Raw genomic sequence first — 23,860 nt, forward strand, 5'->3', positions numbered from 1 at the left:
CTCATTTTCGCTCATGTAAAAACATCAATACGTGCAGGAATATTCATTAACTGTGGGTGGGCAAACAGCTCTCGCTTCATAGAAGATTCCCTTTTTTCACAGCCGATTGGTTTCACAGCTCAATCTCAGCAACTTTGAGCTTGCGGTCGATCAGAAACTCCTGTGGTCAGAATTCACAGTGATGAATATGGAAATGTGAGGGGAGGTGGTCGTCCTGGAATTGAAACATGTGACAGTAACACAGGCAGATGAGAAGGTATCATGATGTGGATGATATCTCATGCCTGTTGTTTGCGATGGCAGCTGTCTTATGGGGAGAAGAGGGGGTGGAAACTTTTCGTTCAGTAGGTGTCATAGATTTTGAAAGTTCTTGTGCATCAGAAGCACATCTGTGGGACGTTTCCTGTTTATTCATTTGAAAATACAGCTTCTGTATCTATAGGAGGAAATCATCTATAGCAGTGATCTAAAGCGAGGCTATTTGAAAGCAAGCACCCCCAACTATGATGATCCTCATGCAATCAACCCCAAAATTATGTTACTCAGCTAAAGCCAAAATTGACTTTTTTTTACATAAGTCATCCTACGGCAAGTTAGGCCATGCCGAAGCTGTTAATATGAAATCAATGATGATTGAAATCAAACTTTTCCTGATCTAAAATTTTTATTTTATAATCTATATGTATATATATTAGGACTGGGCATAGATTAATCTAGATTAATCTCATACAAAATAAAAGTAATTTTTTGCATAATATAGGAGTTTGTGCTGTGTGTAAATATTATTTATATTTAACCACACATACATACATATATATACATTTAAGAAATGTTTGATTTATATATCGTTTTTTTATTTATATATATAATATAGAATATATAAAAAAAAAATATATATATATATATAGCATGTAAATGTTTCTTAAATACATACATGAATGTGTGTGTATTTATATATACATAATAATTACACACAGCACAAACTTAAATGTTATGCAAAAAATACTTTTATTTTGTATGAGATTAATAAAGATTAATCTATGCCCAGTCCTAATAATAATATTCTGTGTGAGAAATTACAAAGTAATAGTCTTATCAAACGTACAGGTAAAAAACATGAATTTATTACATAATTTATCTGTAAACATGCTTAGTGAATTTCATAGGTCTCTGGATGATGAAACAACATCTTCCATCGTTCATCTCTCCTTAATGATGTCATTAAAGAGAGAGTTCACCCAAAAATGAAAATTCTGTCTTCATTTACTCACTCTCATGTTGTTACAAACCCGTATAAATTTCTTTGTTCTGATGAATACGAAGGAAGATATTTTGAGCAATGTTTGTAACCAAACTGTTTGTGGACCCCATTGACTTCCATAGTAGGAAAAAGAATACCATGGAAGTAAATGGTGTCCACGTTTGGTTACAAACATTTCTCAAAATATCTTCCTTCGTGTTCATCAGAACGTAGACATTTATACGGGTTTGTAACAACATGAGAGTGAGTAAATGATGACAGAATTTTCATTTTTTGGTGAACTATCCCTTTAAGCTTCACCTTTGTTAATATTATTATTGTGTAATAGCGACCTCTAGTGGTGAAAATCTTACATATTGTGGCTTTAACTTTATTATAGGAAGACTACCTATACAGATACCCTGTTGACCCTAATACAGTGTTAGAATCATAAAAAAAAAGTTTTTTGTATTTAATTAATAATGAATATTTTTGTTTTCATTATAATGATTTTTTGTAATTTTCTTTTTTTTTTTTTGCCTTCCCCAAGTCAATTAACATGCTTGAAGACATTTCACTGCCTTATCAATTTTCTTTTCAAATGGTTTCTGTATTAGTTGCTATATTATTTAGGATTTAAACCGTCTAACTTTCATCATTTCTTGGTTTTCTCAGGTGGTGACAGGTTCAGGGCGGCAAGAGGCCCAGAAGACAGACTCCGAATACAGGAAGTTGTTTGATCTGGCTCTGCAAGGCCTGCAGCTACTTTCTCAGTGGAGCGCACAAGTCATGGAAGTGGTAAGTGTGGCTGTCACACCCAGATTAATATACGGTATTTTGCCACCAGCGACAGAGAGTTTTCAAAAATCTGATCCGTAGCACTTAAATTGACTGTACGTGCCCCAAACTAGTTGGAAGTTGGTCCAGTCTGTATTAGAACTGTGAAATTCAACCTGTTGCAGATGAACATGCTAAGACTTGGGCCATATGTGGGTTTAGCAGGTTTGAATCCAGTCTGTGATGTACTCTAATCCTCCCACTGATGTCCTGTTGCCTTCCAGTATAGTATAGATAAAGCCCCCCAATATCACTGAAAAATGTCAAAATTTTGGTCTCCGATGGACTGATATTTCACAAAAGGGAATGCATAAATTACAAGGCAATGTCGCACACCTGTAGGTAATTGGTAGGTGTGTAGGAGAAGACAATGAAGTCCAAATATAGACACAAACTCAGAACATCTGGCAAACTATCTTCTTGCAAAAATGAATCAAAATCTCTTTATTTGCAACTTTTCGATCGTATGATCTTCATCAGGCATCAACACATTTTTCAAACTCTGTTGTATTAAAATGTTCACATGACCAAATACAATGAAGAAACATCATTGACTGATCAAAATGAGTAAATACATAATTAACAACACATCACATAATTAAGACCACAATCCTATCTTAACATAGAAAAGGTTATAACATCACATTAAATAATGTACGTATATACATTCACACAGCAGTAGATATCTCTGTGTTAAAGGGACACTTTTTTTGGAAAATATGCTCATTTTCCAGCTCCCATAAAGTTAAACATTTGATTTTTACCATTTTGGAATCCACTTAGCTGATCTCCGGGTCTGGCGCTACCACTTATTGTATAGTTTAGCATAGCTTAGCATAATCCATTGAATCTAATTAGACCATTAGCATCACGCTAAAAAAATAACCAAAGAGTTTCAATATTTTTTCTATTTAAAACTTGACTCTTCTGTAGTTACATTGTGTACTCAGACCGATGGAAAATTAACAAAGTTGCAATTTTTTAGGCCGATACGGCTAGGAACTATACTCTCATTCTGGCGTAATAATCAAGGACTTTGCTGCCGTAACATGGCTCCAGGAGGCGCAATGATATTATGCAGTGCCCAAAAATAGTCCCCTGCTATTGAAAGTTACTAAGGGGACTATTTTCGGGCACTTTGTAATATGTGAGGACCTGCACACTTCATCAGGCAGAAAAGCCAGCCTGATGCACTCACTAACTAAGCAAAAGCTCATCACTTCACAAAAGAGAGCTTTATTTCTCAAAAAACTTTTATTTCAAACCTAAACATAAAATATATGCTAATCTCCAAGCCTAACCATCTGAAAAGTGCCAAAAACTCCCTCTAAAATCACCAAAACAAACCCAGGTAGCTGGGCTGAGACGTCAGTTGACCACCTAAAAAGGATAAGTCCATTTTCTTAAAAAAAATCCAGATAATTTACTCACTGCCATGTCATCCAAAATGTTGATGTCTTTCTTTGTTCAGTCGAAAAAAAATTATGTTTTGAGGAAATTTTTTTTTTCTCATTTTAATGGACTCTAATGGTTTCAAAGGACTCTAAACGATCCCAAACGCGCCATAAGGGTCTTGTCTAGCGAAACGATTGTCATTTTTGACAAGAAAAACAAAGCGCGACCTCATGCAAAACCTCATCACGTCAAGAGGTCATGGATGACGTATGCGAACTTACGCCCCAGTGTTTACAAGTGTGGAGAAAGAGGGTCGTGCCGACGTTGTTGTATGTGGAATGATACTAATTAATGTCTTTGTGTCACTTTGTTTATTTTGGTCCGCAAATGTGCGTTTCATATATGTAACACGTAACGCATTACGCAATTACGTGAGGTTGCACTGGCGCGTCACAGGAATGGAGATAGATGAGAAGTTGTGGTTTAAAAGTGCTTTTTTGTCAAAAATGACAATCGTTTTGCTAGATAAGACCCTTATGCCTCGATTGAGATTGTTTAGAGTCCTTTGAAACTGCAATTGTAAACTGCATTAAAACAAAGTGTTGGGGTCCATTTAAGTACATTAAAATTAGAAATATCCTGGAATGTTTTCCTCAAAAAACATCATTTCTTCTTGACTGAACAAAGAAAGAAATAAACATTTTGGATGACATGGTGGTGAGTAAATGATCTGGATTTTTTTTAAGAAAATTGACTAATCCTTTAATCCCTGTCTGCAGGTATAAATATGAAAAATAAGCAAAATTGTTTTCTTTTGCAGTATTCATGGAAATTGGTGCACCCCACAGACAAATACTCCAACAAAGAATGCCCAGACAACGCTGAGGAGTATGAACGTGCCACCAGATACAACTACACCAGCGAGGAGAAATTTGCCCTGGTGGAGGTCAGTAATACAGCTGCAGGTTCAAAGCCGTGTAGCACGCGGCTGCTCTACTGTCACTGAGCATTCATATGCTTTGTGTGTGTGTGTGTGTGTGTGTGTGTGTGTGTGTGTGTGTGTGTGTGTGTGTGTGTGTGCTTTGAAACCAAAAGAGATCAAAGCCTGAATTCTCAGCATGACACAAAGCTTTAAAGGTTTACTTAAAAGCTTGTTGCATTTCTTTTAACTAATTCTGATTATTAAATATCATACTTCAGTGATTCATCAGTGTATGTAATTGTTTGGATGCTGACTGATTTGTTCAGCTATCAGTGCATTGCAGTAATTGAAGTAATACATGTTCATGAATATTTTATGCTAATGTATTTTTTCTTTTTATTTGTAGTTTAATTTTTTAGGGACTTTAAAAATCTTACAGCAGATTTAGTTGTGCCTGTACCACTATAATAAAACGCTTGTTTTTGTTTGTCTTCAGGTCATTGCCATGATAAAAGGCCTGCAGGTTCTGATGGGCCGAATGGAGAGCGTCTTTAACCACGCCATCCGTCACACCATCTACGCAGCCCTGCAGGACTTTGCTCAAGTGACGCTAAGAGAGCCACTGCGCCAGGCCATCAAAAAGAAGAAAAATGTCGTCCAGAGGTACAATTGTATAGCCGAACCATCTTAAAAGAACAGTGTCCCCAGAAATTAAAAATGTCGAAGTGCTGCAAACTAAGTGCTCTTCCGCTATACAATATAGTTCTATACATTTTATTTTGTGCCACCATACTTACTCATGTAACTACTCATGCAACCGTCTTTAAATAGGAAAAACATGGAAGTGTTTGGTGGCTTCTAAATGCATCCCTGTTTGGATCCTTAGGAATGAATGGGGCTAGGCTAAATGCTAACACATTCACGACCCGCTGTACAATGATTAAGTGCACGCATTGAAAAAAGACAGGGATGCATTAAATGGTCCAACCTGAGGTAAAAACATAGTAAAATATTGAAAACAGTGGTGTTTTCCTTTATCTTAATGTTATGTTGTTCCTAACCTGGAACGCATAAGGAAAGAAAAAGTGAAGATTGTGCCGGTGTCAATAAAGTATCATAAAGATCTTCATATGAATTGTGTACTACATACACTTTTATATGTCTTGTGAAGATTATTCATGAGGTTGAGAGTCATTTTTTGGCAGATGAACTGTTCATTTAAATGAATGATCTTTCTGTCATATCGCTGATGTGATGAGTCCAGTCTGACAGTGATATTTTTGCAGTGTCCTCCAAGCCATCCGTAAGACCATCTGTGATTGGGAGACGGGCAGAGAGCCACACAACGACCCGGCGCTGCGGGGCGAGAAGGACCCTAAAGGCGGATTCGATATCAAAGTTCCCCGGCGGGCCGTAGGACCGTCCAGCACTCAACTGTATATGGCGCTCTGTTTACATTATGTCGTGCAGCCACAGTGCAAACCCTTAGGCCAGAAACATACTCTGATGCAAATGCTTCTCCAGCACAGCTCTTTTGAAAGCATTGCATATTTCAGGACAGCCACATCTCACCATCCTATTACATCCTGTGTTTACCTCCTACTACAACATGTCACATTAAACTAGTAAACAAGCCATCCCTACTGAAAAAAAGAGCGATGCAAATGCTAATGGTTTCAGCTGCAAATACCATTAGGTGTAAAACCATTAAAACATTACTTCATGTAGTGTTTTAAAGGGGACATATGATGAAAATCTGACTTTTTCATTGTTTAAGTGCTACAATTTGATCCCCAGTGCTTCTATCAACCCTGTAACTTAGTTTTGGTAAACCAATCTCTGCAAGCATGTGAAAAAATAGGTTATTGCATCTAAAACGACACCCAAAATGGCACATTTTTGCCTACACCTACAAAATCGCAATTTTAGCATGTTATAGTAAGTTATCTGTGGGGTATTTTGAGCTAAAGCTTCACACATATACCAATAGAAGACAAAACATTACCAGTAGATTATATAGTTTCTATTAACACCAATACACACTCCCCATAGAACCCCATTAAATCAATTAGATCTGTTGTGATGGTTTCTTTGTCAGCTCGCAGTTTGCTATTTAGTATGTCAAATATTCAAAGGTATAAATGAAAAATAATTCACATTTTTGTTTAAATACAATACAATTTCAAAGTTATGGACACTTTTTCTTTGGTGATACCAATTTTCTCCCAGAAAGCTTTGCCATCTGGTCCCCTCCATCTTCGCTGTAATGCACTCAGAACAGAACGCATAGTAGGTCGGCCCCCATCGCCCCAGGGAACCCACCCACTTGTGGCAAGATTATGTGCAGAATGGAGATGTGGGTCTGTGTGTGGAGGGCTGGCTGAAAGCAGATTCTATTATGTGTAATGCAGTCTGAAGTTTGTCTCTCTTTATTCTTCAGAGTTCCTCTCCTTTCATCTGCTTCTTTTTTCTATTCCCCCGCATAGCTGTATATGGTCAGGACGATGCTGGAGTCTCTGGTTGCTGATAAGAGCGGTGCTAAGAAAACTCTGCGCAGCAGTCTGGAGGGGCCCACCATCCTGGACATCGAGAAGTTTCATCGCGAGTCCTTCTTCTACACTCACGTGCTCAACTTCAGCGGTAAGGCTGATGGACTGCCCAAAAATGTTTTGGGTTTAGTTTGAGTTAAGCTGTATGGACAGCACCTGTGACTTGATTTATCACAGAAATAATGTCAAATAATTTCCTTAGGTGGTAAAAATAAAATTTGCTTTTCCCTGCACTTGAAATTATCCATGTTCATTTCAGTAGTCCATGGGGCAATGCAATGTACCGTTATTAACATTTATTACATGGCTGTTTGAAATAGTTGATTCTGATTGGCCAGTCACAACATTTGCAGGTTTGTTATTCCCAGATAACAACCACTAAAAACTAATAACACACGGTAACCTGGATGCAGCAAATCATTTTAGACTGGTACAGTTTAACTCTTTCCCCGCCATTGACGAATTATCTCGTCAATTAAGAGAAAACATTTGCATAAAAACATGATCCGTTTTTATGGTTATCTGTAATACCATGATTATCCACTAGATGCGCACTTACCCAATTTATAAAAAAATGAAAGCAATTTTTTTTTATTAATTTTAAACTCAGTATATGTTTTGATATATTCGTTCTGAATCTGATCTCTAACAAAACTCCTTCACAAAAATGCAATTATTTCAGCTTTTTGCTAAAAAAAATATTTTTGAAGAAAAATACCCATATTTAAAAGTTTATAAGCAGAGAAAAAATATAGATAGGATTTTCCCGTTTTGTTTGTTTGTTTTTTTATTGTTTGTTTGAAAGCAACGGCTCTTTTCTTTCATTTATTTTATTTTATTTTATTTTGTTTATATATTTTAAGAAGAAAATTTTCTTGACAGGCATTTTGTGAAAATCACAAAAAATTCTGCCAGGCAACTTTAAAAAAAAAAAAGGCTGGCGGGGAATGAGTTAATATTACACAAAAAATGAAATATAAATATGTCTTTTAATAACATGTATCACATTATATTTACAAATGATTAAACCTAATAGCGTGTCCTTGACATTTTAACATCTTGTCTATCTTAAAACTGGAAATAAACAGGTTTTCCTCGCTCATTTGTTAAAATGAGCTTTAAAAAATTTCAAATTGATATATAATATTTAATATCCATATTAACAAGGTAAATAGCCATGTAATAATCGTGATAATGTACAGGCAGCCGGTTGTTATCGTCAAATATGCCCCTTCAGTGTAATACAAAAATATTTGTATAACTTATTTCCAGTGGCGGCTGGTGACTTCTTTTTTTGAAGCTCACAATGCGAAGTTCGTCACAACATGTATATAGCTTGTCATGTGTGTGGTTCGTCATTTCAAAATATGTGTTCTGCGCTTTGAGAGATCGTGTGTCATGCCAAAATAAGTGCCTGCTGCCTTGAACTTGAACTTGAAAGGAGACGCTCGCATGTGCCAGATATTCGCACGTCTCATGCGTAATCAGAGTTTACTGTTAAGGGAGTGTCTTGCGTGTATTTGGGGAACGCGAGCGTCTCTTTTATCATAAACGGTTTTGACACGTCTCCAGCAGGCACTTATTTTGACAAAACACGTGATGCACGCAGGATCTCTCCACACGCGTGGCACATATTTTGGAAAAGGGAACCACACACGTGACAATCCCAACACTTATTATGAATTAGCGCATCCTCGGAAGTGCAGTCATGAGCCGCCACTGCTTATTTCTACTATAACAACCGGCTGCCTGTACATTATGGGCACTGTTTAGAAAATCAAGCTATTAAAACAATAAACATGCTAAAATGAACAAAGAATTTATGAATAAAAAAAACATTTATCTGTGAATTTTTGATTTTCTTAGCTCATGTCATGACCATGTAAAGAAAAATAAAATGTGTAACTACACTGTACACACATTGTTTACATAGTGAAACTGCACAGGAAGTGCTTGGGTAATGCATAACAAAAAAAAACCAATCAACAGCATTTTTGTGTATGAGAATACACTTAGACTAAACTGTTGTTTATGGTACTGTAATTTCTGAAGCTGTATAGTTGGACTAGACACTTGTTGTTAATGTATTGGATGAGATCAGAGGTAGTTAATCTAATGCATGCATGTTGTATTTCAGAGACACTGCAGCAGTGCTGTGATTTGTCCCAGCTCTGGTTTCGTGAGTTCTTTCTAGAGCTCACAATGGGCCGCCGCATCCAATTCCCTATTGAGATGTCAGTGCCCTGGATCCTCACCGACCACATCCTGGAGATTAAAGAGGCATCTATGATGGAGTGAGGACAAAACAAACTTTCAAACACTCATGCATGTGTTAAATGGGTGGCAAATTTTGTGACATTTCCAGCTAACAAGCTATATTGTCATTTCTGGATTATTGCAATTAAACTATATTAAATCTGTCTGGTCTCCACAGATATGTGTTGTATTCACTTGACCTGTACAATGACAGTGCACACTACGCCCTCACCAAGTTTAAAAAGCAGTTCCTTTATGATGAGATTGAGGCTGAGGTAAGACCAAATAAAGTTGAATCTCTTTTCCTCTGTGTACATTTGTTGGTTTGTCTGTATATCGCTTTGCGTGATGGTGTTTTTGGCTTTCTGACGTTTTATTTTTTGGTGCCAGGTGAATCTCTGCTTTGACCAGTTTGTCTACAAACTCGCAGATCAGATTTTCGCCTACTACAAAGTGCTTGCCGGAAGGTAGGAAGCAGTTCTGCACAATGTTTTTTCTATAAATACATTTTTATGCTTTAAAGTGCCATACATCAAGCTTAAATATTTGTTAAGGCCAAGATAAAACTATTTCTATATGCCTATTCCTATTTTTTGCAAACATTTGTCAGCCGGCAAACCAAAAGTAATTGAATAAACTAGATCCTTTTGTTGTCACTTGTAATAGTTTGCCATTCATGGTTTTCAATTTGATTTTATTTCTTTATAAAACCTATTCTTTTCACACAATGTGCTTTGTTGGAAGGCTGCTTTACACAAGTAATTTAAACCGAAGGAAAGGGACAAAATCTGCCAAATAAAATACAGTAAAACTACAAAAGGCATGAAAATTGTGCAAAAATATCATCACTGCATACTTTTGAGTTTGTGCATATGTGAAGAATGCTAAACAGATACTTAAACAGATGTGAAATGTTATAGACAACTAAGGTATACTTTTGCAAGCACACTAAGCAGGACAGATATTTCTAATGTCACACTTTCCCTTTTTGTGTATGTGACAAATTAATTTCAAGTGTAAATTTAATGTTTAAATTGTTCTTAAAAAAACATCATCTGATTCTGATTCATTTCCACACTTGGTGGCCCACGTCTGTTTTATAATTTAACTCGATTTTCTCTGTAGTCTCCTTCTGGATAAGAGACTAAGAGCTGAATGTAAGAATCAGGGCGCTAACATCCCCTGGCCTCCATCCAACCGCTACGAGACGTTGCTCAAACAGAGACACGTCCAGGTAAAGACACCCACACTTCTATAAACGTTTGTCTTCATACCGTTTTAATAAACGCTGTCGAGTCCATTCATTTTGTTTTGTCCATCTGCTTTGCAGCTACTGGGTCGTTCGATTGACCTGAACCGACTGATCACCCAGCGAGTGTCCTCCGCTCTTTACAAATCCATGGAGCTTGCCATCAGCCGCTTTGAGAGCGAGGACCTCACCTCCATCATGGTGCCTTATCGTTCTAAATCTTATCGCATTAAATACAGCAGATGTGCATTTTCTGTTTTTATTAATTAGTTATTTTAAAGTTAAAAATAAACGATGCATTTTTTCAGAGCTCAAGTGAAATTCAGAACAACATAAATAATTTACAGTCTGGCTCTGTTTTGTGTACAAGCTGGCATTTCTGTGGGCATTTCACGTCTAACTGTGACATGCATTTTAAAATACCGGTACTGTGAAATTGTTCCAGTTTTCATGCAAACTACTGTGGGACGTGTGGATGCTTGGAAAAAACACAATTGTGTATTTAAAAAATAAGTGATTTTCTGCTGATTTTTTTTATCTGTGTGTGTTCAGGAGTTGGAGGGTTTGCTGGAGATAAGCCGAATGACCCATAAACTCCTGGGTAAATTTTTGACACTGGACAGTTTTGACGCCATGTTCAGAGAGGCAAACCACAACGTCTCTGCGCCCTACGGCAGAATCACTTTGCATGTCTTCTGGGAGCTCAACTATGACTTCTTACCCAACTACTGCTATAACGGCTCCACGAACAGGTACTACAGTTTCTACAGGAAGGGACTTATATAGGAAGTATCATTTTTTTCATGTAGATTTCAACAGATTTGATTTATATTTCAGTATAATCTGAGTAACATCCATTTGATTATTTGTCAAAAGACCAAACATCTTGACTTGGCATGGGCCGATATGAGATTTTGGTGGGGCAATAACCTTAAAGGGTCATGAAATACTAAGCAACATTTTCTGAGATGTTAATTGAAACCTTGACCTTTTAAAACTTCTGTATACCTTAAAGGGATAGTTTATCCAAAAATGAAAATAATGTCATTAATGACTCACCCTTATGTCGTTCCAAACTCGTAAGTCCTCCGTTCATCTTCAAAACACAGTTTAAGATGTTTTATATTTAGTCCGAGAGCTTCTTGACCCTTCATTGAAAATCTATGTACCGTATACTGTACATATCCAGAAAGGTAATAAAAACATCATCAAAGTAGTCCATGTGACATCAGTGGGTCAGTTAGAATGTGTTGAAGCATCGAAAATACATTTTGGTCCAAAAATTACAACTTTATTCAGCATTGTATTCTTTTCAGTGTCTGTTGTGAAGCGCATGCGCGAGACTAAAGTCACGTGACTGCAGTAACGCGGATGACGTGTTATCCTCAGTCATGTTTGCGAATTTCTTTTCTTCTTCAGTGATTTTACAGCGTGCGTTTCCCTTAGACTGTAAACAAAACCTGGGCGCACAAAAAAAGCTGGGGCACACCAGATAACACGTCAGCCACGTCACTGCAGTCACGTGACTTTAGTTTCGCGCATGCGATTCACAACACACGTGGAAGAGAAGACAATGCTGAATAAAGTCATAATTTTTTTTATTTTTGGACCAAAATGTATTTTCGATGCTTCAACACATTCTAACCGACCCACTGATGTCACATGGACTACTTTGATGATGTTTTTATTACATTTCTGGACATGGAGAATATACCGTACCTAGATTTTCAATGAAGGGTCAACAAGCTCTCGGACTAAATCTAAAACATCTTAAACTGTGTTCTGAAAATGAACGGAGGTCTTACAAGTTTGAAACGACATGAGGGTGAGTCATTAATGACATTGTTTTCATTTTTGAGTGAACTGTCCCTTTAAAACTAAGTTTGCTAACTGGCCCAGTAAATCAGTCATCCCTTTAAAATGAGAGTCTTTATAAATTGTGTTTTCCTGAAAAGTGTTTGTCTGATTTGTACTTCAGTTTTTAGCACATTCACTGTCAGAAAGCACAAACCTAATTATATTTCTGAGCACAGAGTACAGTCTGACCCCTATTTTTGTTTTTTTAACATCACACTTCTTTTAACATAACACTTCCATTAGCAGATGATGGCTGAAAAATTTCTAAGAGCAAGTGAGAAATGGAAAGAAAGTATGATGAAGTGTCGGATTGAGTTGGGAAGTATTTCAAGAACTTAACTGTTAGTTGATCAAAACGAAAGTGTGGGTAAAGATTGAACTACAGATAAAAAAGCCTAAAGGCATGTTCTTCACGTTGGCGGATCTGCTCAATAACAAAGTTCCTTTAGGAAAAGTCTCCCCATTTGACAACACCCCCAGAAAGCTATTTGAGTCATACAAGACCAAGTTCCATCTGCTTGAAAACGGGATGACAGATATTTCGAAAATGCTCTCTAACCAACACCTAAACCTGATATTAGCTTGCCTTTTACCATAAATTGTATTTTTTATATCTTAAATTGCACTATAAAATGTGAAGACTATAATCTGTCAGTATAGGCACCAAACAAAAACTTGCTGTGCTTGCTGACGTGTTGTTGACGTCTGCACTGTAAAAAGATCCTGTACACAGGATTCTGACACATTTCATTGAAAATGAGGAGAGAGACAGGCGGTCTCCTGCTTATCGAGGTGGTTAGACCTGTTGGCGACTGACAAATGTAATCATAGTGTTTCAAAGCGAGCTGACGCTATCAGAGCTCAGCTACGCTCTTTATACAGCTCACAACAGGTAGGAGGACCTCCTGGAGGCTGCAGTGATTGAAGCTTTCGGTTTTTAGAAACACATTTTAGACACATTGTTGGCTTCAACACAGTATGCAAATAAGGTCCTTGCTTATTTCTAAATAGAGGTGTGCATGAATGACTCCGTGGTGTTGTCTACAGGATTCTCAGGAGATTTTAAAGGAAAACACCACTGTTTTTTCAATATTTTACTATGTTCTTACCTCAACCTTGATGAATTAATACATACCTATTTTTTTCAATGTGTGCACTTTTAATCTTTGTACAGCACTTCTTGGATGTGTTAGCATTAGCCTAGCCCCATTCATTCATTCCTATGGCTCCAAACAAAAGTTTTATTTTGTGCCACCATACTAACTCGTGTAACTACTCATGTAACAGTCTCTAAATAGGGAAAACATGGAAGTGTTTGGTGGCTTCTAAATTCATCCCTGTTTGGATCCTAAGGAATGAATGGGGCTAGGCTAAATGCTAACACATTCACAAGGCGCTGTACAAAGATTAAAAGTGCACACATTGAAAAAGGATAGGTATGGATTAATTTGTCTAAGTTGAGGTAAGAACAATACATAGTAAAATATTGAATAAAGGGGGTGTTTTCCTTTAAGATTGAGAGATACACATAGCTCATTGATGCCAATCACTATTCACATGCCTCCATCATTACCTTCGCATACTATGTTACGACAAACTCTCAAAAGCTGGTCATGTCAGAGGAAATATTTGTAGCGTTTACCTTAAAATCATCTTCATCTGAAAGCTGTGTTGACTTTTGTGATTAATAGATAGTTATTTTCATGTGTTGTTACCTGTAAATGGGTTCAGAGTGGACATGCTGAGCCCTGCCTGATTAAACTGATATTGTTATTGTCAAATCATATAATGACTGAAAAGAGACTGAAGATTTTTTTGTCTTTAACCTTAGGTTTGTTCGCACTATACTGCCGTTTTCACAAGAGTTCCAGAGAGACAAGCCGCCCAACGCCCAGCCACAGTACCTGTATGGTTCAAAGGTGGGTATGAGTAAATTTAAAGGGATAGTTCACCCAAAATTTTTAATTCTGTTGTTACAAACCTGTAAAAAATATTTAAGCTGAACACAAAGGAAGATATTTTGAGCAATGTTTGTAACCAAACAGTTTTTGAGCACCGTTGACTTTCATAGTAGTATTTTTTTCTTACTATGGAAGTCATTGGTTCTTCTGTTTTCTGCTTCATTACAAATATGTTCCTAAACATCACACTGATATCAAGTACACTTCCTGGGCGCAAATGCATTTTTTATTTTCGGTTTCAACTCATTTAACACAAAACAGTCTATTAATTTACACAGGGACTCTAAAATAAACAATCGGTAATAATATTTGCATTAAAGGGACACTCCACTTTTTTGAAAAATATGCTCATTTTCCAGGTCCCGTAGTGTTAAACATTTAGATTTTTACCATTTTGGAATTCATTCAGCCGATCTTCGGGTCTGCCGGGACCACTCCCAGCATAGCTCAGCACAATCCATTGAATCTGATCAGACCATTAGCATCGCACTCAAAAATAACCAAAGAGTTTCGATAATAGTCCCTGCTATTGAAAGTTACTAAAGGGACTATTTTCGGCTGCTGCGTAGTATCATTGGGCCTCCTGCAACCATGTTACGGCAACAAAGTCTTTGATTATTACACTAGAATGAGAGTATAGTTCTCAGCCATATCTGCCTAGAAAATCGCAACTTTTAGTCTTAGTACACGATTTAACTACAGAAGAGTCAAGTTTTAAATAGGAAAAATATCGAAACTCTTATTTTTTGCGCGATGCTAATTGTTGCTAATCAGATTCAATGGATTGTGCCAAGCCCTGCCAAAAGTGGTACCGCCAGACCCAGAGATCGGCCGAATAGATTCCAAAGCGGTAGAAATCAAATATTTAACTCTAGGGGAGCTGGAAATGAGAATATTTTTTAAAAAAGTGGAGTGTCCGTGTTTTGCACCATTCAATTTCATGCTTTTGCGGTTTGCTGACTTTCATTTGTCGTCTTAAAAATCAAAGACGTGGTCAGTCATGTGATCTCAACATGGAGGCCACCATAATTGGGCAAGCCTCATTTTGTAGATCATTTTCTTCATTAGACATGTTTCCATCTGACTTTAAAAAAAACATTTTTACACTCTTCAGCCTTAACTTTCTGGTCTGTCAGAGTTTCATTTCCTTAAAATGTTTTCCGTCCCAGTGATCGTCATCATGTAGCAGTATTTTTTCTTACTATGGAAGTCAATGGTGCTTCTGTTTCCTGCTTCATTACAAATATCACACTGATATCAATTACACTTCCTGCATTAACATTAATTCACAAAAAGCCTCTTAAAGATAACTTCCCGGGCACATATGCAAATTTTTATTTGTAAGATACATACATTTTCAACTCATTTAACACAAAACAGACTATTAATTTACACAGGAACAGTACTATACACAATCTGTAATAATATTTGCATTGAATATGAAATGTGTTGCACTACTTAATATCATGCTTTTGTGTTTTGCTGACTTTTATTGAAATCCAAGACGTGGCCAGTCATGTGATCTCAATATGGAGGCCACCATAATTGGGCAAGCCTCATTTTGTAGATAATTTTCTTCACTAGTCATCTTTCCATCTGACTTCATAAAACCATTTTAACACTCTTCAGCCAAAATTATCTGGTTTGTCAGAGTTTAATTTCCTCAAAATGGTTTCCGTTCCAATAATCGTCCTCATTGTATAAGTTCTAATAGTTTAAACCCTTTGGAGTCAGTACATGAATGATTCTTACCATACACAATTATTAGGACTTGGGACCACATGTCTGCATATTATACCATGTTCCAGTTTCACGATTCGGCCCGTTACCCTGCTCGACACGGTAAGGATTCTCAATCACTGTCGCGTTACGATAGTCCTCCTCACTGTAGCTCGGAGAGTACAGATTTTTCCGTCCATCGCTTCCCATGATTCCACCCATGGGAGTCAAAGCCAGTTGAGGAGGGTTGGAACCCGACTGCTTACCTCTTTTAAAATCTCTCTTGGCCGGACATATGGTGTGAACACATCCCCAAAGCAGAGCCACAGCAATGATCAGGAGGAGGATGCTGCTGGCCAGCCAAACTCCCATTGCCAACTCCCTGCCACCTTCATTTTGCTCCGTGCCCTCGTCTAGGGTACTGAAGACCTGGCACTGCTCTCTAGTAGGGTTGGCAGACTGGCACGTGACACAGAGGATGTAAGTAGTCTGTGGACTGAGGTTGATGAGGCTGGCGGACGTCTGGCTGACGGGAACCCTGTCCTCACGCAGGAAGCTCTTGCGAGTGTAACCCATCAGAAGACTGTTCCAGTTTGGGTGATACATGACGCTGTAGAACGTGTCTACGCAACCTGGAGAAGGCAGCCAGCTGATGATGGCAGAGGTGGCAGTGACGTTTTGAATGGAGATAGTCATGTTGGTTTCGTGTGGTAGTGCTTTAACGTTTAAAGGCCTTTGCTTCTCATTTGTAAACTGCTTGGTGATGATGGATGCTATTGGATGACATGCAGCAATATTAAGGAATCTGGAAAAATGAAGACAGGATTTATTTTGATTAGTTTAAACACAGATCGGCACAAAGCAGCCTTAATGTATGAATAATGGGCTTGCTTTGGGAATAAAAGCATGTTTTTAAAGACTAGCAAATCAGTAGTTTTGAACTGAATTATGTTGTCTATAAGGTTTAATTTGTGACTCTGATGGTTCATTGATGCTAGAAAAACTGCAGGTGCTTTGCCATTCGCATTAGTCTATGCAAACTGAAAGCCTATTGTTTCATTTTTAAAGCATATAATTTAGTCTTTATAGCAATGGTTGGTTAAGCAATTAATGCACAATATGGCTTTTGTCTCTTTAGCTTCACACTAAGGGTGGAACGGTACACTGAAGTCCCGGTTCGGTTTGTACCTCGGTTCAGGCGCCACGGTTCGATTCACTTTCGGTACAATGGAGGGAAAAGCAAAACAAAAATGAAGGCATTTTTTTTTGTACTTAAGCTAATCTTAAAAACATAGGTGTCCTTATCAGTGTTATTTTCAGATGTCATGAATATGAACTGAAATGCATTTAACATACTATCTCGTATTTCAAAAATGTATACCTCTTTAAGTAATCTTGTACTCATCTTTCATACAAATATGGGTTCAAATGTATTACAAGTGTTACCTAAATACATTTTAAAATTACATTTTGGCCTTATTTCATATTAATGTACTAAAGAACAAAAAAATAGGCTTGTAGGATGAATTAATAGGTGTGTACGACTTCACAAGGCGCTGCAAGAAACGACAAGTGGATGACGTCGGAGTAACACGAGAGCGATTTGAAATCAGCCTCCTCCGCAAGATTTCTCGCGGTACTCTGACGCTGATGGCGCTGCGTAAAGTTGAGCACGCTTAAAAAACTGAAAGCAGATGAACTCGACAGAACTGCCCTTCGTATGCCTGTTGTATATAGCAGGACAATTTATCTCCTACTTCTCAGCGTGAGAAATACAAAGTGTGGCGTTTGAACTGACTGAAATGCGTGTGTGTCAAGGTGAATGCGTGAGACTTGAGAGCCCTGATTAGATGTATTTCCACTCACATACCTAACAACGCCGACGCAAAGTCCTTGTCTTTTCCACCACTCTCTCGCCTGTACTAGTGTAACTGACTGAAAAACTGAAGTTTTGCCAAACTTGCGATCTTAAAGAGGCGGTCGGAGCGTCTTGTGGAACATCACCACTTGCCATACTCGCTGTCGGCTGCTCATTCACTGACTGGACCGGCGTCGATGTGACAAAACAATGCAGAGTGCCAGAGAATGTAGACGGGCTCTGATAGAGCGCATACATAGGCGGAGCTCGGCTGCATCGGCGCCAATCAGAGCTTCAGAGCTAAAGCGGGGCAACAGGTTAGCTGTCCATAAAGAACCCGCGTATCTAACAGTAGTTCCACATTACATTAATTATTTTGCACGCAAGTTTTTTTATTTTCATACCGTGTATTCTCCGTTTAAATTCATGCACCGAACCGTGACCCCCGTACCGATTCGGTTTGAAACGAATACATGCATTGTTCCACCCCTACTTCACACTATTGTATTTTCAATTTTCTTTTAAATTTAAGTATAGCTGGTTCGCTCTATGATGGTGTTTTCGACAAAGCAGCTGTATCTAAAGAAGAAAAGCACTTGGGTATTGAAAGTATGACTGTGCAATAAAAATGCATCCTCTCCTATTTTCCTAGGTATTAAAGTATCTAAAGCAGGATTATTTAAGCAAGTTGGAAAGAAATTTCCAGTTGACATTGCATTCAGATATCAGCTTCATAAATTTAGACATGAATTTCTGAGGTCATTATTATTGATCGACCAGTTTTAACATTTTCAGGTTTGTTATTCCCAGATAGCAACCGCTGAAAACTAATAACACACGGTCATACCGTCAACCTTCCCACTTTTGTCGGGATTCTCCCGTATTTTGCCATTCTTTCCCGCCATCATCCCGTTTAAATCTTTCCTGTATTTCTCCCGTATTTTTAGTCTAAAAAATCTCACTGGCCGTATTTGGCCATTAAAGGGATACTCCACTTTTTTCAAAAATATGCTCAATTTCCAGCTCCTCTAGAGTTAAACATTTGATTATTTTCCGTTTTGGAGTCCATTCGGCTGATCTCCGGGTCTGGCTGTGCCAGCTTAGTTTGGCGTGGTCCATTGAATCTGGTTGGACCATTGGCATTGAGCTAAAAAATAACCAAAGGAACTCTACTTTCATTCTGGCATAATAATCAAGTACTTTGCTGCCGTACCATGGCTATTGAAAGTTACCAAGGGGACTTATTTCGGGCAGTGCATAATGTCACTACTCCTGCTGCAGCCATGTTGCGGCAGCAACGTCCTTGATTGTTGCGCCAGAATGAGAGTATAGTTTTATATCTGCCTAGAAAATAGCAACTTCAGTCTTGGTACACGATGTAACTACAAAAGAGTCAAGTTTTAATTAGGAAAAATATCGAAACTCTGTGGGGTTTTTTTGGCTCGATGCTGATGGTCTGGTCGGATTCAGTGGATTATGCTAGGCTATGCTAAAAGTGGTGCTGCCGGACCTGGAGATCAGCTGAATGGTTTCCAAAACGGTAAGAGTCCCCTTGGTAACTTTCAATAGCTGGGGACTATTTTCGAAAGTTCGTAATCACTACGCCTGGCACAGCCATGTTACAGCAGCAAAGTCCTTGATTATTAAGCCGGAATGATAGTATAGTATAGTACAGATTAATATTGCATGAAAATTTCATATAAATGTCTTTTTAAAAACATTATATTTACAAATGATTAAACCAAATTATGTGTTCGTGAAATAAAATATTTCAAATCAATATTTAATGTCCCTTACTTTACTTATTAGTTAAATAGCCGTGTAATAGGCAGGATAATGTGTACAGGCAGCCGGTTGTTATCTGAGAAATAACCCCCGACAGTGTGATCAGGACCCGACGCGAAGCCCAATCAATTTATAGTCTGAAACTGCTTTCACTTAGTTTATAAATGTCTGTGAAAATGCATGACACAATGGATATTGATTGGGAAACTACCCTGCATTATTTTAGTAACATTTATTCAGCAAATTTCCGACAACACTGTAATTCCGGCACTGATGTGTTGCAACTTAAATTATTAATCAATCTCCAAACTGGATGATCGTTGTGATCTGCCAGCAGCATCAGTAACACTCAGAAACAGGACTTATTTTCTGTTTTTCTACTTCTACCACCCACACACACCTGTCAGCCTTTTTCCAATTCACATTGTTAAACAATGACAGTATTTTTTGACTTCCAGAATTCCACCCTTTCACCACATTTGCAGGTAATTTACCTTAAATTTGAAAATGAGGAGTGTCCTTAAAAAACTGAGAGACTGTAGTGTGATGGAGATAGATCTTACCTTAGGAGATGTTAAGTGGGTCACGTTGCGTTGCCAACACTAGATGTAAACCCCCTGGAGCGCTCGAAATGTCTGACCTGTAGCTTCTTCTGTCTGGCATTGTTCAATTCTCCCACTGCAAGAGCTCCACATCCACACTGTGCGATAAAACACATCTAGCAGACAGCACATAGAGGCAGAAAGAGAGAGAGACAGAGCATCATGGGGAGGGGGAGTGAATTTTAAACAGCATTACAGCAAAGAGAGAGCTCGCCCTCCATCTCTTACGCAGCCACGATCTCTCTCTATAATTAAAGGAGCACACGGCTGTTTTATCCCACGGTCTGCTCTGAATTGCTTCTTCGAAACGGTGACCTGTCTCACCTGAGTCACTGCCACAACACCTACTGCCTACGTGTGTGCATCATCATCATTCACAAAGACTGCACATCCCCTGCACATTGTTAGTTGCTTTTAACATTTTGGCTAATTTTGTAAAGCACCAATTATAGTGCTGTGCTTTTAGTTCTGTATAATTAGTTTGACCCGGTATAAACCCATTATGCAGAATGGAATCAGTGACCCAAAAGGCAAAAAATGTCTGTAGACCTGCTTAAAAAGGCACTTATCGCCATGCTGTACGTGTTCAGCTGGTGAGGTGACTAATCCTAACCCATAAGTGCCATGGATACATTTACATTTAAGCATGTTGCAGATGCTTTTATCTAAAGCTACTTAGATGTGCTTTACAAGGTGTAATCAAACCTACACTCTTTTGAACACTTTTGGATCTTTTTAAATGAAAAATACCAAAAGTGCTGACGGTAATGATGATAACATACTAAAAAGAAAAATGATAAACATTATATTTGGTAAACATCACTCTTTTTTGTTCAATAATGATTGCAGCAATTGAATTTGGCATACAGTAGCATATACGGCCTCTACCGACACTTCCTGGGACCACCACATATCAAGGTGATCTGCAGACTGCTGGGATATCAGGGCATCGCTGTGGTGATGGAGGAGCTGTTAAAGGTCGTCAAGAGCCTGGTACGTGCACAAACATAGAAATTAACATGTTTTATTATGTATGGAGATCTGGGTTGTTTGAGAAGACCCTAGGTGATGGACATGAGCTATGGTTTAATTAATGGCTCTCATGCGTGTGGGTGGAAAGCCATGTTTTAAGTAAGCAATAAGGTACGAGAGGCTGTGCTGTATCGTGAATAAGTAACGGCTGAAGGGCGTTGTTAGGCACGACGCGAAGCAAGTGCTGTATCGTGAATAAGTAACGGCTGAAGGAGTTGCAGGCACTCCGCTTCGCGTCGTGCCTAACAACGCCCTTCAGCCGTTACTTATTCACGATACAGCACAGCCTCTCGTACCTTATTGCTTTTATAAAACGGTTACCACACAATATTAAAGTAAAAAAAATATTAGTACAACTTTCATGAAGTTAAATCAATAAAAGCATTCCTTCCACTAGAAAAAATAGTCCCTGACTGCGAACAACAACATGAAAGCTCAAATAAAAACAACAAACTGTTCTCAGACTTTGTCTCATTATATGTTTATGTGTTGCTAAGGGTGTTGCTAAGGGCGCAGTGATATTAAATAGACAGTTGGGTGAAGCGGTCATAGCAGTGTTTTATTGTGAATAAAGCACACCTATTGACCAATCAGAATCAAGGATTGGAACTAACCGTTTTATAATGAGTATTTATGTATGGCAACATTCTCAGTGATAAGTTTTTTTAATTTTGTAAAATTACTGACATGTATTTAATTGTAGTATTTTAATTTTTTGTCCTATGTGGATTGACTTGCTTGAAATTGTATTTTATTTGATTTACAAATGAAACGCAATTCCCCTTTACTTAAAGGATTAGTCAATTTTCTTTAAAAAAATCCAGATAATTTACTCACCACCATGTCATCCAAAATGTTGATGTCTTTCTTTGTTCAGTCGAGAAGAAATTATGTTTTGAGGAAAACATTCCAGGATTTTTTCTCATTTTAATGGACTTTAATAGAACCCAACACTTAACACTTAACTCAACACTTAACAGTTTTTTTCAACGGAGTTTCAAAGGACTCTAAACGATGCCAAACGAGGCATAAGGGTCTTATCTAGCGAAACGATTGTCATTTTTGACAAGAAAAATAAAAATGTGCACTTTTAAACCACAACTTCTCGTCTATCTCTGGACCTGAAAGTGCCAGCGTGACCTTACGCAATACGTCATCACGTCAAGAGGTCACAGAGGACGAACGCGAAACTACGCCTCAGTGTGCACAAGTGTGGAGAAAGAGGACCGTTCCGACGTATGTGGAATGATAATAATTAATGTCTTTGTGTCAGTTTATTATTTAAAATGGTCCGCAAATGTGCGTTTCATATATGTAACACGTGACCTTTCGACGGCACTACGCATTAACGTGAGGTCGCGCTGGCGCTTTCAGGACCGGAGATAGACGAGAAGTTGTGGTTTAAAAGTGCATTTTTTTTTCTTGTCAAAAATGACAATCGTTTCGCTAGATAAGAACCTTATGGCTCGTTTGGGATAATTTAGATTCCTTTGAAACTCCGTCGAAAAAAACTGGTAAGTGTTGGGTTCCACCAAAGTACATCAAAATGATAAAAATCCTGGAATGCCCTCCCCAAAAAACATAACCTGTTCTCGACAACAACAAAGAAAGACATCATTATTTTGGATAACATGCTGGTGAGTAAATTATCTGGATTTTTTTTTTTAGAAAATTGACTAATCCTTTAAATGACCCCTAAGACTTTATTGATTATAAATGGGGTGTGTAAATGCACTAATGCATTTTGTAAGTGCAATAATGCATGATTGTTGTTAATTTCTTGTTCATACAATTATATTTTTACAACTATCACTAAACAAATTTTAAATCAAACTAAATATGACCAAAATGGTTGATAAAGAGTCTAATCAGATCACAGTCAAAGCAAATATTTACACATCAGCAAGCATGTCATTTAAGGGTTAATGGTGTGACGTTAATTATTTTGTGTCTGTATGGTTTAATTAAATGTAGAAGGGTTAAAATTACAAAATAAATTTGCAGATTACTTGCATACATTCTCTTTTTGATGACCGATGTCTTAACATTTCTGGTTTCATTTTATTTTAAAAGAATATTTGGGGGATAATTGCAAAAATGTCAATGTGGTGTAACCGGTCTGTGTCATTTGGTGTAACTAGTATTTTTTAAATAAAAATATATAAATATATTCCATGCCATCAAGATGGATGAAATATTTAATATTTGTCATTCTTTGGTGCAATTTGGGGTTACACCATTTGACATTTTCAGGTCTTAACTTTAATAAAATGGTGCAAATGTAATTTTTTTATTGCATAAAATCTACATAAATACACTATGTGCATTGAAATATACATGATGCATGCTTTTAAAACAAGTTTCTCTGTTATAGCTCCAAGGCACCATCCTTCAGTATGTGAAGACCCTGATGGAAGTGATGCCCAAGATATGCCGCCTGCCACGCCACGAGTACGGCTCGCCAGGTGATAACCACACCCCTCCAACTCTTAACAAGCTTTCTGACCCGAGCGCAGCTTTGATCCTGTGTTTCCTTAATCACAAAGTAGTGGATGACTACTGAATTATTAAGCTTTCCTAAGGTTCTGCTGGGCAGAT

General features: G+C 37.8%; 2 protein-coding genes across 2 annotated transcripts in view; one reads left to right on the forward strand and one right to left on the reverse strand.

Moving 5' to 3' along the window:
- cyfip1 (cytoplasmic FMR1 interacting protein 1) overlaps nt 1–23,860 on the forward strand; it is a 55,807-nt gene that overhangs the window by 20,115 nt on the left and 11,832 nt on the right. The window contains exons 12-25 of the mRNA XM_073870314.1: nt 1,916–2,038; nt 4,293–4,418; nt 4,891–5,057; nt 5,681–5,828; nt 6,881–7,034; nt 9,081–9,237; nt 9,378–9,474; nt 9,590–9,666; nt 10,325–10,433; nt 10,530–10,649; nt 11,001–11,200; nt 14,137–14,224; nt 21,080–21,223; nt 23,637–23,727. Coding sequence (XP_073726415.1) covers nt 1,916–2,038; nt 4,293–4,418; nt 4,891–5,057; nt 5,681–5,828; nt 6,881–7,034; nt 9,081–9,237; nt 9,378–9,474; nt 9,590–9,666; nt 10,325–10,433; nt 10,530–10,649; nt 11,001–11,200; nt 14,137–14,224; nt 21,080–21,223; nt 23,637–23,727 — 1,801 coding nt within the window. The remainder of the gene's footprint in view (nt 1–1,915; nt 2,039–4,292; nt 4,419–4,890; nt 5,058–5,680; nt 5,829–6,880; nt 7,035–9,080; nt 9,238–9,377; nt 9,475–9,589; nt 9,667–10,324; nt 10,434–10,529; nt 10,650–11,000; nt 11,201–14,136; nt 14,225–21,079; nt 21,224–23,636; nt 23,728–23,860) is intronic.
- LOC129450395 (fibronectin type III domain-containing protein 9) lies at nt 14,231–20,511 on the reverse strand. Its single transcript, XM_055213109.2, has 2 exons — nt 20,192–20,511; nt 14,231–16,790 (listed from the first exon to the last, which is right to left on the reverse strand). Exon 2 carries the CDS (start codon nt 16,679–16,681, stop codon nt 16,031–16,033), a length of 651 nt encoding a protein of 216 aa, XP_055069084.2. The 5' UTR covers nt 16,682–16,790; nt 20,192–20,511; the 3' UTR covers nt 14,231–16,030.

Source organism: Misgurnus anguillicaudatus, chromosome 8 (genome assembly GCF_027580225.2).
Source record: "Misgurnus anguillicaudatus chromosome 8, ASM2758022v2, whole genome shotgun sequence".
NCBI lineage: Eukaryota > Metazoa > Chordata > Actinopteri > Cypriniformes > Cobitidae > Misgurnus > Misgurnus anguillicaudatus.

Excerpts from the sequence above, each read along its gene's own strand:
- LOC129450395 (XM_055213109.2), bottom strand. The coding sequence starts at position 16,681 with ATGACTATCTCCATTCAAAACGTCACTGCCACCTCTGCCATCATCAGC.